Genomic DNA, 17,363 nt, shown 5'->3' with positions numbered 1-17,363 from the left:
TTTTGAAGAGTTCTTTGGTGAGCAACAGGGAAAACCACTTCATTCCCTCTCTCTGGCCAGCAGTGCTAGACTTCCATGGTGGGTAGTGTTTTCTTGCAAAACATCAGACAAAAGGTGTCTGTAGAGGTGTCGTCTCACTCGATATGAAGGTGCTGGAGATCTTCCCTTAATTATTCTCCTGAGAGGACAATGTCTGCCTATTTCTTCTCAATTTGTTACTCACTGTTCTGAAATTCTTACAAAGTCCTGCTGGTATAACTTCTCTGTAGACACCCAGGCTTCTGACAGCCAGACAGCTTTGGGTGGGCAATTTCACTCAGCTCCAGTGGAATTTGCCTACCTAAGGATCTGGCTCCCTGTACCTCTTTGCAAACCTAGCACATAATATGCTAAATAACTCGGTTTGCTAACACTGAGAGACCAGCAAAAAAATCCTGTCAATTTTGAGGAGTTCAGACTTGGAACCCATTGAGGGAAAAGGGACAGCCAGCATCTTTAATGTGCCTTGATAAAGCTGCAGGCTGTAAGGAATAAGCCTCATGCCTGGATGTGGGGGAGAGATTCTCCTTTAATTGAAATGGCACCAGTAATGTGTTTACAGAGCAAAGCTCTTGGAATCTATCCCTCACATCCCTTGCGGTTGTCTGAGCATATACAGCATGTCCTTACCACATGGCAAAACTTGGAAAACAAAACAGTGGGAAACTTCCAAGACCTCAAGGTGCTGCTGCACGTGGCTGAACCAAAACAGAGCACTCTTTCTTTTGGCAGAGAGTCTCGGAGAGCAGAAACTCTACTCCCCAAGAAACCTTGGTTCTCAGTTGGATTGTGGGAAGGAAATCACCACAATTACATCTTAGCTCTAGTTGGCTGCTTGCATTGTTTGAAAATGCCTTTACTTCAGAAGCACTGTATTTGCTTTCTTGTCTTTACTGCTGGATCAGATTTGCGTAGATGAGCGTGTCTGACAATTGGGATTCTTTGCCTTCAACTCTCTCAGGCTTTCCTTTCTCAGATGGGTGATGATAACATCCTGACCTTTATAAACACGCTGCTGCAGCTATCACCAAGCTTTACAATAACTAGAAATTGAAGGTCTCACAGCTGGCATTTCGTAACTACATGTGCTGAGGAAGGCCACCATCTGTGGATCCAGCAGTAGTGACAGTATAGGAATGTGCTGAGCAGCCCAAGCTGAAAAGCTCTGAAGATCATCTTTGAGTCTTTTTCATGCTCAGAATTTGCAATTTTTCAGAGATTGCTCTTTGGATCGGGTTCTTTTTCGCTTGATGTGGTTTTGGTGGGGCTTTCAGTGATCCTGAGCTAAGACATTAGTCTTCTTATTGCTGAACTGACTGCACAAACAGCTGTGGTGTCTTCTGTTGTGGAATGTCCATCATTCATTGAACTGGACCAAGTGAATCCTATCGATGGGCAAACAGCTATATTTTCTTCCTGGACTGCTGTCCTAATCCCACTTGGAGAATTATCATACTACAGTTAAACGACAGCATATAGTATTCTTTGCTCTTCTCTAAATCTGTGCCCTTAACACAGGAATGAATTTTATCCAAAATTCTTAAAAGATCTGAGTATGGGATTTTTCACTTTATTCTCTGTACTAAAAGCAAAACCAGCATTTCCAAAATACTTTGGCTTTGTGGCTTTGTGCTCCCCTGGAAGCCTGGAAGCAATCTTGAAAGGTGGTTACAGCAAGCCCTCCTGCTCCATTTTGCTCATTTCAGTGCATAAGAGGGAAAGCCTGCTAATAAAAGATGTTTTACATCTTCCACATACATTTGATTTGAGCAACTGAGAAGTTGTTGGTCTTGGTTGAAACTGAGCCAGATCCTCGGGTGTGTGGTATGCACAAGACACTTGGAGCATTGTATTCACTGCCATGTGGCTTATCACAGAGACTGTGGCATGTACCATGGGCAGCCAAAGGAATCTGAGAGCAGTTTGGAGAGAGCTGCCTTTTCTTTTCAGCCTGTGTGTAGATTTCCATCCAATGGTTCATGAAGACTATTCTCTCTGTGTTGTCTGTCCCTAATGAGCTGAACATAAGCAAAAGTATGCAATCTGAAAAATAAATCATCAGACAAAGAAAGAACTCTTTGTTTCTGTTTCTCCTGACCATAACGCCATGATAGACAGACTTTTCTTCATTCAGAGTGGGGTGTCTGCTGAAACTAACTTCCTGCCCTGCTCTCCTCCTAGTCATCTTTGGAATTCCTAGACACCATCTCTGAACCTGTGCCTCCTGCCCTGGAATGGCATAGGCTTTTCCCTCTGCTTTCTGACTGTACCTGGCCTACGCTATCCAGCCTAAGAAAACAGTAATAGACAGCAACCAAAGGACTGCTGGGACTCAGTTAAAAAGCCATAATATGGCTCATTTTCTCCTCTTAGCTCTCCCAGTTATAGTTACAATGCTCCTTGAAGCCATCAACCATTCTTGCTTTAGAAGAATTTGTCCAGAAATCCTTAACATCCAAGAAGGATCTCCCTGGGCTTTGAAAGTAATCACACGCTAGCTGTACATCCCATATACATCCAACATGCTTAATATTTGTATGAAAAATGTTTTCTAAACAAAACTCTGAGATGCATTTGGAGGACTTGAATTCTAAGGAGAACATTTCTCACAGAATTTATTTTCTGGGAGGGTGGGTTATATCCACAGAAGAAAAGATGTTTTATTACTTTCATCCTGTAAATAAATACTTCCAGATTTAAAAAACAAACAAACAAACAATGGTCTGAGGGAATATATAAACACACTCGAAGCACAAAGACCAAATGCTGTGTACATCTGTAGTCCTTAAAGTGTTTGGGATTAGGCAGCATTCCAAGGGTTAATCCTTTGGGATGAGCGTGTGAATACTTCTGTTGTTGCTTACACATGTCCTGTGAAGGAGGCTGTGTTTTCACAGCAGGCCTCTCCAGCAGGGTTGGTCAGAAAGCACTTGCAGTCAGCTTCAGCAAGTGCAGTTGGTTTTTGAGCTAAAAGAACCTGAGCAATGCCAATGGCAAATGCAGAGCTGTCTTTTAAAGAGATGAACCACAGATAAGAGGATTGCTGGAAGCCCAACGTAAATTTGATATGTTAATTGAAAAGAAAAAGAAGTTGTGTAGCAAGCAACCAGTACTTCATGTACGGAGGTCAGAATCTGGAGATAAGGAGATAACAGGCATAGGCCTGGTTTGTGCATTGTGCTAAGCATGCAGCTGAGAACCTGGTGTCCAGGGCTGCAGCAGAATCTGCAGATGTGGGCTGGTAACCCTTTGCTTGGCTAGGGGGTACACCTAGAATCCTAAGTAAAATGCTAACAGCATGGGAACAGGCCTGGGGTTCAGGCTTGGAGCTGGAGCTGCTTTAGGGTAGAAGGCTGGGATCCGGGATTAAGGATGAGGCACTGGGCTGGGAGCAGGACTGAGACTGTTTTTACCCCCATCCAACAGCATTACATCAGCACACTGAAAAATGAGGTTTGTTGGTGACTTAAGCTATTTTTTTTTCCCTGGTTTGCTCTCAGTTAAAAAGTAGAATAGAACTCTCTTGACAAGATCATGGAGATGAATTTAAAAAAAAATAAATCAGTAAGAATGAATGCAAGCAATAGAGCCCAGCTCTGTGCTGACTTTTCCAGAGGGTCTTAGAAAGGCAGCTCAGCAGGTTTACGCTCCACACTCCATGCTTTTCTCTGCTAAGAAACAACATACTGAGAGTGTTTGCCATGCAATTTGATGTGGGAAAACAGCCCAGGCTCTTAAATATATATCAGATGAGGCAGAACTTTACTTTGGACAGAGTGGTTTGGCTTGTCAGCACTGACTCTCTTTCGAACACAGCGAGGTCTGTCATGCTACCCAGCCCAGCAAACCAAGGTGCTTCCCACGTGGCTTTGATTTACTGCATCCTGTTTGCTGCTCCACTTCCACTCAGTGCAATAGGCACAGTCCCCATTTAGATTTAAATGTTTCCCTATGTGACAGTCCAGCAGGTGAGGCTCAGCTGCTCAAGGGGGTAGCTTGCTCTCACACAAAGGCCAAATTGGTGGCTCGCATCCTTCTTCCAGCCTGTGTTCTCTGTACATCAACAGCAGCTGATGCTTGCAAGGAAGTCTGCCACAGTGGAGCAGGTGGTGCTGGGACTGGCGGTTGCACAAGTTTTTGGTGGTTTCCTTGCTCAGGATGGAACAGGCCATTCCCTAAAGGCTTCCAGGGGTGAACATGATAAGACATCCCTTCAGACAACAGAAAGAAGCAATTTTTACACCTTGTTGAAAACACTGCAGTGTATTTTGAGAGATTTTTCGAACCCTAAGGGATTCAAAACGAAAACAAGCCTTCATTGTTTCCTTCTACTTCACCGGAAGCTTTAAAGCTACTGGAAGAAGCACTGGCGGGATGAAGCAAACATAGAAGAGCAGAAGGTCAGAGAGATGTTTTAAAGTCTGCACTTTTCAGTGAAGTTCAACAACTTCACTCTCTGCCCTCCCGCACTGGTGACAGCTTCATCTCTCCGATTGAGGCTGCAGCATGAATCAGACCGTAAAAAACATGTCTTGGGTCTCATGTCGCATTTCATCTGTAAAGTGCTTCCAAGACATTAGCATGCCACATCCCAAAGGGCATCTGAATTTTACTTGCTAGCCCTCAACTTGCTCCCCACACAGACTAGAGTAGCAACAAGCTGTTTCTTCTCACTACTGCAAAGAGCTGTGATTAGCCTGCTGCACACATAAGAGGGAAATTAAACCATTTAGTTGTGTTTAGCAGCTCAGCCCCTTCTTCAGGCCCTCTCTCCCCACTAATACATTGACTAAACAATGACTAATGATGCCAATTTGCTGACAATTAATTGCCCCAGGAAAGGACCCCTAATTGTGGTGAGCAAGGTAGCAGCTCTAAAGCATTCAAGGGCGTGTGATGGTCAGCATCCCCCCTACCTCTGCCTTGGGGCCTATTAGCGACTTTGTATTTGTTGCAAAGTGCTGTTAATTGGGAGCTGGGGACAAGGAAATGAGAACTCTGGAGGCTAATTGATAGGCACCTGCAGAGGGCTTTAGTAGCTGCAAAGTTCCTTTGACTTTTGAGAGAAGTCCTGATGTTTTCTTTTTGCCCTGAAAGTCAGAGGCTCCTGTGGATTGGTGGGTGGGAGTCTTATTTTGCCCAACAGATGGGGGGCCTGCTTGCCAATAGAGAAGAAAGTAAACAGACTGGAGGAGGTAACCAACTAATGGGGATATGTGGAAATGGTTGTGGTGGCTTTCTTGTCTGTGTTCAAGGTTCTCTTCTCGGGACAAGCTGTTAGAGCACTTAATGGAGATTATGGGCTGTCGGGCTTTCTTATTTTCAGTACTGTTTGCTTCTACATCTTGGGTAGATTAAATAGCTTTTGCTGTATCTCAGGTCTGTTGAGTGGGAATAATACTTTCTATTATTATTTTATTTTAAATGCATTTTGTAACTTATTGACAAAATACCCAAACATTAAGCAGGCTTATAATTTTAGACTGGGGAGCAGTTGCTCCAGAGTGTAAGTTCGTAACTCACAGTCTTGTGCCAAGCCCCATTTGCTGAAAGGGAGCAGCCAGCTAGCCTGGCTGTGAACTAGAAAGGGTGGCCTTGATGATTTCTTGTTCTGTATCCTACTGCACATGGATGTGAACTTGTATCTCCTAACCATTGGGCTGACTCGTTTTGTAGGAAATTGGGGGCATAGCATCGCTCGTGCTTCCATGGCCTCGTACAATAAAGCTGACCTAGCCTACACAATTCCAGCTAATATCTCAGGAGGAGTTTTGAGTTCCGAAGGGGTTTGGTCATAAAAGGCAACGATAACAACAGCAGATGTTGTGTGCTCTCTTGTTTGTGATTTCCTTGCTGCCTTCTGTATATGGCTCCTGGCTTGTAATAACTGCTGTAGCGGGTGTTTTTGAGACACGGCAATGTTTTGTGGAAACAAATCACTTGCTTTCATTTTGAGAGCAACAGTGATTGCGCTGGGGGAGTGTGCTCTATTTTTCATGTCTCAGTCTTTCTTATTATATAAATTAATGTGAGTTGCAGTTGTCATGAAAGTAACAGATTGACAGCAATTAACTTGAACGGGCTTAGTGCAAAGCAGGTTTTCTGCAACCCTTTCCTACCTCACTCTGTCAATGCATGTTGCCTGGGACTTGAATTTCTCCACCAGCTCCTACTGTGCAGCCCTTGTCCTTCCAGATTTGAACTTCTTGAGAAGAATGGCCACGGGTTAATTTGTCATTTATTATTTACAATCAGTGACTTGTTTGAGGAGATGCTGAGCTTGCATCAGGCTTGTCTTGCAGGTCTGAAAGGTAGAAGAAATAGGCAAGCTTAAAGCTGCTCTTCCTTGAGTTCATTTCCAGCTTTCCAGCGTATGTCACTGGTATGAGTATGGCTTTGGTATGTGGTGTTCTGCACATTAGTCTCTTCTCTCAACCCCTTCCGGCGGGTTCCTAAGCACAGGGTAATGGCTGCCCTTTTTTGCTGGAAGGAGGAAAAGAATCTGGCAGCTTATTCTTCCTTAACAGTGTCATAGACCTGGCAGTGCTTTCCTAAGGTCACCAGAGCCAAAAGGGTCTGACAGCAGCCTGATCTCTGGAGGGACAAGTTGTTCAGCTGAATGGGAAAACGTGGGAAAATGCTGTTTAACCGTAATGCTTCCCATAGTGCAGGTGTCCAGGCTGTGGTAGTTTTGCCCTAATGCAAATGGCTCAGAGAGGTCAGGCGTGAGAGGTTTTTCCCAGATGAGAGTCACCAAGAGACAGCTGAGCAAGAGGAAGCAGTCACATCTCAGAAGCTCCTGGGCCCACAAGATTTTTTTCCTCAGCAGTCGTTCTTCCAGCAGCCTGGGAACTGTGAACACAACCCACACTTGGGAAAAAGATAATAAGGTCAAAGCTTCTCATTTTAAGACTCTCCTAAAAAGGTGTGTACAAAGTAATGACAAGTGCCAAGTAGGCAATGCTAACTGTTGCTGGTGCTGACAACTTTCAGCATTTTTAACGTGCCACCTTGACATCTTGAAAATTAAGTCTCTGACTTTTTTTGTCTGAGAGAAATTAATGTCCACTAAGATCTGGTCACTTTTAATGCTGACTGGCTTTTAAGCAGACTAATCTGAACTGGGCTTTAAATACACAGAAAAATTATTTTCTATGCTATTTCCCTTTTTCTCATCCTTTCCTTGCCCTCTGTCCAAGGCAGCAGGCTGAAGGCAACTGGACATTGTACTTCTAGCAGGATTTCAGCCTCAAATGCCCTCTTTTTCATCCACTGAAAAAGTGGCAAGCTAGATATGGCCATCTGGACATCTCCTCCTCCTCTTGGGCATTTGGTTTGCGTGGTCAGATCTGTTTCTGAGTTCATTTGATGTGCTGCGAACTAAAATGACTTGACGGCTTTGGAAGGGGCAGGGTGCACATGTCCTAACTGAAGCTCTACTGCTGATGCCCAATAGTGGCTTTGTCTGCTGTGCCATTTGGTCTGGCATTGACCATTCTGCTAGAGCCTCCATCTGCTGGGCCTGCTTCAGCTTAGTCCAGAACAGACCTCTTCTTGGTTTGTTGTGGGGCTTTTTTTTCTCCTGATGCAAGCACCAATCCTTTGAGGTTAAGATAAGTCCCTAAAACATGTGGTCTAGCACTGTTCTCATCTCTTCAGGGCTCTGCTTACATGTTTTCACCAGCATATCACAGGAAAGCTGTGCTGAGGATTCTGTGAAATCATTATCCTTGTGTCTGCTGACAGAAAAGCTTGAGCACAACTCTTGCAAAAATAGCAGCCATCCATTCTTCTTTCTCAGGCTAAGCCTATAAATTTAAAACTAAGCCTACTCGGTGCTGAGCCAAATCTCATCATGGTGCTACAGCTCACCGCTGCTTATGCATGCCACAAATATGAAGCCATAAGTGTCTTTTGGAGGAGGCAAGGCATTTAATTTCCTACCTGGGGTATTTCCTTTCTGTTGTTCTTCCTGCAGTCTTGAGGCATTAGTGGCCACTTTCTGAGAGCACTGTGTGACTGTTGTTTTGTACTGCCAGGCATTCACTGTGCAGAAAATCCCAGGTATAGGGCTGTGATAAAGAAAAGTAAGCAGGAAACGGATCTCTTTTGCAGTCAGTGGAACTCTTACATCCCTCAACATGGTGGGATTTAATTCTTTGGCAACATCAGCGTTTTCCAACAATGCTTGTTTTTGTTTGTTTTTTTTTTCCTTACGTCTTCTCCAACTTCTTCCTACAGGTATGGATGTGCCACTAATGTCTCACAAGAAATTACTGATATAAAAGATATCGTGGCTTGTTTGTTCGAGGATTTTGCTCTGAGGGAAAGAGGTTGATTTTTCTGTTCTGTTTTGCTTTACGCAGTGCTATGCTGTTAGGAAGATATCAATACTCCGAAATTCCCCTGGAAGGGAACCCAGGTGCAGTTAACTGTTTCTCCAACATCTCTTACTTCTTACTTCATTTGCTTCACCAGGAGCTCAGCCATCAACACAAGCTTCTGTGTGTCAGACTGGCTTCCAAGTTCATACCTTGTTCCTTGCTGGTGCCAGTTAGAGAAGGTTGCATAGGTTTTCATCCAAGCAGGATTTGAGCATCACCAGGGATGGATGTTCTACCATATCTTTGGGAATCTGTTCCTATCTTTGACTTCCCAAAAATGAAAGTTTCTTTCTTGTTTTGTGTTAGAATTTTCATTGTGTAGCAGCTCTTTACTGCTGTTCTTTTGCTGATCACTTTGCAGCTCTGAATATCTGCTATGCACCTTCCCATTGGATATTTGTAGATGATAGTAAGACCTTCATTCTTCTTTCTCTCTTTGAGCATGAACATACCCATCTTTGTCAGCCACTGCTTTCACACTGTGTGCTTGCAGCCTTCTGATCATCTTGGAAGCCCTCCAGTGGACTTGCTTCTGTATGTCAGTGGCATTCTTGTATTGCTGAGCCCAAAACTGGTTGTAGTGCTTGGGAGAATGCATCTGAAGCACCATATAAAGAGATATAACCACTTCCTTCCACTTATGTTCCTGTATTCCTGTTAATATCGATAATAAGGATGTGGTTTGTCTTTTCTGCCAGGGCACACCACAAGCTTATGGTGAATGTGTTGGACCTCTGTTTCTGCTAGGCTTTCACTCATCCAGCAAATACCAAAGTAGTTGATGCTCTCCACCAGGCCTATGAGTTTGAGGCTTCTTCTGTCTCACGAACACTTCATCCACTGTCTCTTCATGATGAAATAGCTTGGTAGCAAAAACCAGCCATCAGGTATGATACTGTGATACCCTCTGACCTATAAGCTCCCAACCAGCTCACCATTCTGATCAGAGCTAGGTGTATTCCTGTCATTGTGATGACTGTATTTGCATACAGCTCATTTGATATGTTCCCACAGCTTTCACAAGTGAAGTGCAAAATCTTTTGCTGTTGTGCTGGTCCCTACTGCTTCCTCAGTAATGATGGTTCCGTCTCTTCATACTATGACAGTCCCTCTCCAGTGTATCTCGTTTAAATCCTTCCTCACCCAGGTTAGCAAGCTTGCCCACAGAGATGCATTTGTCCTGTTTTGTTCAAGTAGTTCCTGCCCAGGTGCCCTTGCTCCTCCAAAGTGGTGCCATGGACATAGATAATGAAGACCTGGCTGTGAGTTTGGGGCCAAAAGAATGGGGCTAAAGAGCTGTGGGTTGTAAACACCACTGCTACGAATCCACATACACAGCTCAGTGAGGTGAGTTGCACTCTTCAGGCTTCGTTTCCTTTTCCCCACCTATCTCGTAGGCAGCTCTGCCTCAGAAGGGCCATCAGCCACTCCTGCCAAGGAGCGGGAAGGGGAGGTTGCTGTCTGTTTACTCTGTGGTAAGCAAAGCAGAAAATGATGTTGTTTCATTCCTCGCTACACACAAATTTGGAAGCTGGGGGGAAAAAAAAGTAGAAAATAAAAAGATTCCTTTTTAGCTAAACTCCCTCACCTCCTCCTGGGCATTAAGCGTGGAAGAGACAAACACATGGAAGGAGAAACAGCCACAGGCTGTTTTGCCTTGGAAAAGGCTGGGAGGCTGAAATACCAGGCCCACTCCTTGCCCATAGCCACTGGTTCAAGCCCCTATAGAGTCACTTCAGTCCCATGACAGAAACTCAGTTACTTGGGAACACCTTTAAAGGCACCAGGAGCCCAAGCTGTGGCTGGTCTGAACCTTTAAAAACTCTACTGTGCTTTGGGAGCTGTGCCTTGAGAGGTGCAGGTAGCATCTGGATACCCCTGGGCATTCTGCTTGGCTGAAAGGCATCACAGAAACATTCCTGCTGTTGCAGTTGTACCTTCATGCAGCAAATCTCCATAAGCCACAGCTTGCATCTCTGCTTCTTGAACTAGATGTGACAGTCACAGTGTAAATGAGTTTAAGGGCTCTCTAGCTCCATTTCCAGTGAGTGTTTGGTAACACAAGCAACAGAGCAGGGCCATTTGCCCTCAGCGTGAGTTGTGTCAGCCCGGGGAAGGCAGCAGTACCGAATGTACCTCTGATTCTGAGTCTTGAGGTCTGGAAGCCTGCAGGAGGACATAGAATAGCATCCGGTGTTATTTTAGTGTCAAAATGAATGTTGAGAGCTGGGGCAGTGTGCGGAGTCAGCCTTTTCCTTCTGTGCAGCCTTGGGGCAGTAAGGCAGGTTCTGAGCGGTTATTTTATGAAGCTTGCAAACATAACGTGTCACAGTTGCAAAAAAAGATGTTTCTACCTCAAGGGTAGGTCCTCAAAGCAGAGGTACCCCTGTAAGGCAATTCCCAGAAGAGGAAAACTGAGAAGATAGCTAGAGGAAGTCTGGTGCAGGAGGCTTTCCTGGAGATGCTGATTTGGTCTGCTCAGTGCGTATTTGATGTGAGTCCTGTTGGTCCCATGACTGTGCCACCACAGAAGTTAGCACTGCTGGGCTGTTAGGGCATTGTATCAGGTGCTCTCTAGTCAATGGTGGCTGCTTTTTCACATCCAGAAGGCCCTGCTTTTTCAGTGTTTCCTGTCTCAGCTGTGACCTTGCCCATGTCTCTATTTCAGTTTTCTTTTCCCTTTCCTGGCTGCTTCACCCCACACATACTCCTGAAAGCAGAGCATTGTTCTATGTATCTTTCTCTCTCTCTCTTTTTTTTTTTTTTTTTTACATCTTTGCCCCATTAAAAGGTTGTTACTCTTGAATTGATTTTCTTGGCTGCTGAGGAGCCAGAACCTTGTACTTGGAGCACTGTTTTAATTCAGAAACCTGGGTGGTAAACTGGAGTGCAACCTGCGAGAAGAGTTCACGTCTGCCTCTGCTTAGTGAGTAGATAGGTTAATAGTCAGACCAGCTGCCCTCTAGAATTAACGGGGCCCAACTTTGTTTTGTGTTCGCAGTTCCACCAAAGATCTCCAATATCTCCTCGGACATCACCGTGAATGAAGGCAGCAATGTGACCCTGGTTTGCATGGCAAATGGGCGTCCAGAGCCTGTCATCACCTGGAGGCATCTCACCCCAACAGGTTAGTGACTCATCAGGCCTATACCCTGCTGATGATTTGTGAACTCTGCAGTAGTGTTCCTTCTTTTCCAACATTACTGAAAGTTACAGTAGAAATTCAGGCAGCTGTAGAAATGAGGCAAGGCTCCTCCGTGCATTGCAAGCATATTTTGTAGCATGACCTCCAAGCATGATAACCAGATTGTCTAAGAGAACAATTGAAATTACTTCCGTAGATGTTCTCCAGAACTAGACTTGTGATTCTATTTAGCTTTGGCCTCTATCTAGCTGTTCCAATTTCTACTGCTGGTAATGCACATGAAGGGAGTGGAAAGAAAACGATGCTGGAATGGAGGAGCAAGAGAGAGAAAGAAGAATTTCTATTCAGATATTACATGGAAGAGGGTTTTTTTCTGAAAAACTGAGTTTGCTTCCCATTGATTCACCTTAAAAGGGAGAGAAAAATAGAAGAAGAGGTGATTTTATGTTACTTTCCACTGTGGCAGACAGCGTTCCTGTGTCTTGTGAAGTTAGTAAAGGAGATACTTGATTTGCCATGTAAGAGCAGGGCAGAGACAGAATTATTCAACAGTGTTGTTCTGCTGTCTAAGTATACCTTCCATGTTTGGGGATGTGGCTAGCTTAGAAGGAAAATGACCTTTAAGTAGTCAGACTCCATGGTGATAGCAGTGCAGGTTGTGAGGAAATCTTCATCCCTTAAAAATTGTCAGTGGGGATGGGAACAACTGGTGGGTTTACCTTCTTCTGTGTCATGTAAGTTAAAGAGAGAGTTATTTACTGGATTTCCCTTTTGCCATCAAAAATCTTGTCATCTGAAGCATGTGGGGAGAGTGTTCATTAACTCTGTATAGTGTTCTGTGATATTGCCATGCATGTGAAGGGTTAAGGAGGGCTTGAGGAATGCAGAGTACAAGCCTTCTCTGTGTGCTAGAGAAACTTAAGCTGTCAGCCAGCAAAGAGGAGAGAGTTCTGCAAAGAAAAAGAGAGGGGGGCCAGAAAGAGATGCTAAAACAGGGCCCAATCCAAGTGCTGCATCCAGAAGCCCCTGGATTTGATGTCTGTGGTTCAGACTGGCTGAAGAGATGAGATTTCCTGTCTCATCTCTTCAGCCAAATCGTTTGTGTATTTGAAAGCTAGATATGCGTCTTGTGGCTTGGGCCCATTTCTTGCAGAAGAAAGAAAGAAGATGGGTAAAGACTGCCAGGAAGAAGTGGAAGGAGCAGAGCTGATGTGGGGAACACTAATCCTTAATGTTATCATCGTCACTACTTGATTTTCCACCTTTTTTAGTATTAAGCCCAGATGTGCTGTTGGCGTGCATGGAGAAATAAGTTCTATGTTTTTCACCTTTAATTATGTACTTAAAAATCTTCTACCTTTGACAGTTTTGCTCTTGGGGTTTATTTCTTATTAAGTCTTCCATCTCACTGTAGCTTCAGTCTTTTAGTCTTCCACCCAACTCTTTCTTATGTGTTAGTATGAAACACGCTAGCTATTCTGTGAGCACAGCCTAATGTTTGAGTTACATGAGAACTAAATTAAATCTTCATGAAAAGTGAGTCCTGATATGTATCAGATGCATTGTTCAGAACAGCAATATGAAGATTCTTGTCCTGGCTCATCACTTCGGCTGCATGCGTGTTTTCCTCAGTTGTACTGCCTCCTCCATGGTGCCAGACAGTCTTCATTTCTCCCTTCCGAGGACTCCTCAGACCATTTTTCCACTCTGCCAATCCCTTCTGGTAAACAACATGACTGGGGAATCCTACTCTGCTTTGATTCCTGTGTCAGTTTTCCTGACTGTTCATCACTTTCCCAGTGTACCTCCTCACACTTTTCCTCCTGTGCTTTGTGTCTGAGAGACATTGCCTTATTAGTGTCCATCAGTGCCTTCTCACTGGCCCTCTTTCAATCAAACCTCAGGCCTTCCCTTTAACAGTGAAGCCTACCAAGTTCCTCCTTCGTAACTGAGGAGGAAGGACAGGCAGTCCTTCATGACAGTCTGTCATTTCCACATCTCATTGCTTGTTCTACTCTCTCTTTCTGCATCTCTGCCCATCTATTATCTTTAATCCATACAGATGAACTGATTTCAGGAAGAAGCGCGGGCTTTGCACAGCATGTATACCAGTAAGGCACTTGTCCAAAATGAGGAACAAAAGGGTTCCTTTTAAATGTTTTCCTTGAGGTTGAAAATTAACATAAATTCCAAATCTACTCCAGAGCTACTATGGTTAGAAACATCTGTCTTATCTTGGAATCTCCCTTTTCCAGGATTGTCAGGCATTTTGGCAAAATTTATGCTAGTTTTGTGCACATCTGCTATGCATCAAAGAGCTATTTTAGACATTGTAAAAGTTTCTAAAATCTCTCTCTCTCTTTTCTTCTCCGCGGATCTTTTTGTGATTAAACTCGTGACTGCAGAATTATAAGAACAAGAGTTGGGGATCTTGTGTAGGAGGTTCTGAATGGACAGGTTGTGAAATTAAACCAGCACTAGGCGGTGAGAGAGCCAAATTACTTTTTCCTTGTGCACTTTCCTGAAGGAGTTCGTTAGCAAATTTGTCTACTGTTTCTTATATTCATTGATTTGGTCAGTAGTGTTTGGCTAATTACATGGGTTAAGACCACAAAAAATGATTTATTTCTTATTGTCTGGGAAGTGGAAGATACAAATGCAAAGGGAAGTCAGTGATCCTGCCTTCTCTGTGCAAAGAAGGCAGAGATGCATGTGAGGGTTCATTTAAAAGAACCATCATATCTCATTTATTTGCCTATCTGGGAAGTAGAAAAATCACTTTATAAAATGCTACATGCCTTCCATCGCTGGTACTTCAGTGAGTACTTGAACCAGGAATTTTTCTCAAATCAACTGTAAGGCCCCAAGCCTTGAAGCGACCCACAGGAAAACCCTCTCTCCTTCTCTGGTGAAATAAATGAAGTTTGGCTGTGATTGTTGAGTCTAGCACTGACACCTGGGAAGAAGGCAAGATAGGGGGAAAAATACTTAATAATTCAGATGGCAATTGACAAGATCATCTTTGGTTCCAGGCAGTGTATAGTAATAAAAGCAGAAATGACATTCCTTGGAATGATGCAAGTCCTTGCTCCCCTTTTCTGTTCCTCTTCAGATGGTTGACAGGACTGGGTTTTGATAGAGCAACAAAGAAGAGGGTCAGACAGACCCTTTTCTTCCTATCTGACAGATTCCAGTGCTGTAGGACCAGGGCAGCATCATCGAACTAGCTATGGATAGCTTAATAGGCATTGCCCAGGAGCACAAACTTCATTAGCTCTTCTCCTTCAGCCAGCAGAACTCTTATGGGATTGCTGACCTGCAGCTTCCAGCACCTCCCTGCATGCAGTCCAATTGTCTTCCCTGTGATTCAGGACATGGGCTTATTAAGCCTGCTGTACCATGTGACTTCTCATCCCACTATGTGATGGTAAGCCTTAGAAACCCTGGATGTATACGGATTCTGTTGTTTGTTCCATTAGAATGGAGACAGGTATTGGAGATTTCTAATACTAAGTACATGACTTGGCAGTTGGCAGTGTCAGGAATATTTCAATAGGGGGTGTCCTGTAGTCTCTCATCTCTTGAAAGGGACAAAATTCAGAGACTCCCCTCTGTGGCTTTCTGTAGAGAGTGGGTGCTATCCTGTTGTTTTCTTTTTATTATTAGTTCATAGCCTACACAAAGGTATAGATTATTTTTTCCTCACTGAATGCAGTCCAATCAAATCCCCAGTTGTACCACAGGCTGGAGTAGGCTCCAGCTCAGGGCCATGTATCATTCATCATGCTGGCAGGTTCTGTGTGGGCTACCATGGGCAGCCTACCCCTGTGTAGCCAGTTTCATTATGAGATGCTCTGTTTTCCCTGAACCATGCATCAAGAGAACAACTTAGGCAGTCAAGAAAAGACCCAGTCAGATAGTTTACAGATGGTAGGCAATGTCTGTATTTGAGCTCATCTTAGTTTTATTTCACGTCTTTCTTGACTTATGTTTATTCAGGCTAATGCATGTTCTCCCTACCCATAAGCTGTTGAGATCGCAATCCAAGAGGCAATCATTTATCATTCCTCATCTCTCCATCTTAGTCAGAGCCATGCTAGATGCTTGGTTGACTGAAAAAGCTTCCTGGGGAAAATAAATATTCATGTACATTCATATACTTCTCAATAAACTCTCTCTCAACAGCAGCCCTAAAACCCTTGTGAACGGAGTTAGCAGCAACGTGGACATGGACTGTTGTTGCAGGCATCACCAGAGTTCTTGCTATCAACCCCATTGTCCTAGATGGGCAGACAAACACCAAAGAAGAAGGCAGCTTCTGTCCAGAGGAGCTAGTACTCATATTGACAGTGAGAGTCCCATTCATCCTTCTGCTGCTTTCCCATAAGGTGTTGGTTAAAACCTCTCCGAGGGCCTTGCTCCAGGATGCTGTGCCAAGTTCTGTGAGATTAGTACCCAAGTGTTTTGGCAATATGAGAGGCTGTTACAGGAATGCAAAGCTATATTGATCTGTATGAGGCTCAGCTCGAGGTTGAACAAATGGGATTTACTGGTTCTGAGTAACCAGTAGAGTAGTGAACTATTCTGTTTTCCTAGAGCAGTTACACCATGAAACCAAGTATTTCCTATATGATCACCAAGTATTTCATTCCCAGTCCAACTTCCCTGGCCTCAGCATAGCAAGGCAGTTTGACATGGAAGACAGAAGAGTCTAGATTCTCTCAAATTCCACCTGACAATAAAAGCATATGTACTTTGGCTCAAATAAAGTACTTAGTTATTACAGTGGAAATAATGGCATAAAAAAAAAACAATCTAGTGCAAAGCAGATACGTATTGATTACAACACCCAAGTTTCATGTCACAGCATAAAATGAAAGGAGATGGGGAGGCTTGTCAAATATGTCAGGCCGATTCTCCCTAAGAGGGGTGGTAGAAATTCTCATTGAGTCTTAGAGAATTTACCATAACTTGGCAAGTTTAGAAAGGATAGAGAATGCAGAGTGCCTTCCTGCTCTGTGTAATTGAGATGGTATACATATAATATGTTTATAAACAGCTGTAGAACTCACTGCCATGGAAAGGTATTTAAAGATAGGAACTTGGCAAGACTCAAACAGTTTATGTGTTTCTGAGGATAATGTGAACAAATCTGTATATTCTTGTTACTCTCACCAAAATACTGAGAAGGATGTTATACTTCATGCTTTGGGGCTCAATTACTAGAGATCAGGATGAGACCTAAATCGAAAGAGACGGATTATCTCACACCCCCTTCTCACTTGTATATCTTCCTTCAGTACATGCAGGTCTCCTTTTTGGGCCAAACACTGAACACGAAGCATCATGAAATTTAAGATGACCATGTCATTCACATGGGCATCTTTGGTCTTTTTGTCTAATGTTTGTTTGTCTCTCATTGCTTCACTTTCAGTTTTGTAAGGAGAGCTTATTTCTGCCCAAAGAAGATAATAAGCAGAAAGCTTTCATCCAGAGTCATCACAAGTCAACCTAGTAAGCACTGGGTGGTGATGAGTGGGAAGGGGATTTTCTGGTTATCTAAGCCATTTGCATTTAGCCCTCCACTCTGCTACATTCTAAAAACCTCAGTGAAACAGTTGAGAAGGAGTTATATATATATAATTAAAAGAAAAATTATATATAATGATTATTTTTTAATCTGGCAGTGTTACTGCATGATCTCTTCTCATGCCCCTATGTGCCTTTGCTTAATCAGGAACTTTAAGGCTTACAAGGTACTTATTTGATCCTGCTTTTAACCAACTCTCGTTTTC

At 43.6% G+C, this 17,363-nt stretch overlaps 1 protein-coding gene across 3 annotated transcripts in view; it reads left to right on the top strand.

Annotated features, from left to right (window-relative positions):
* The window catches only part of LSAMP (limbic system associated membrane protein), a 933,774-nt gene that overhangs the window by 823,413 nt on the left and 92,998 nt on the right, over nucleotides 1–17,363 (top strand). For all 3 annotated transcript variants that reach the window (XM_065742082.1, XM_065742083.1, XM_065742080.1), the window contains one exon: nucleotides 11,425–11,550. In XM_065742082.1, the coding sequence (XP_065598154.1) occupies nucleotides 11,425–11,550 (126 nt within the window). The remainder of the gene's footprint in view (nucleotides 1–11,424; nucleotides 11,551–17,363) is intronic.

The sequence above is a fragment of the Cyrtonyx montezumae genome, unplaced genomic scaffold (genome assembly GCF_038088225.1).
Source record: "Cyrtonyx montezumae isolate F1298 unplaced genomic scaffold, pur_monq_1.0 scaffold_3, whole genome shotgun sequence".
Classification (NCBI taxonomy): domain Eukaryota; kingdom Metazoa; phylum Chordata; class Aves; order Galliformes; family Odontophoridae; genus Cyrtonyx; species Cyrtonyx montezumae.
This window is presented reverse-complemented; position numbering and strand designations above follow the sequence as displayed.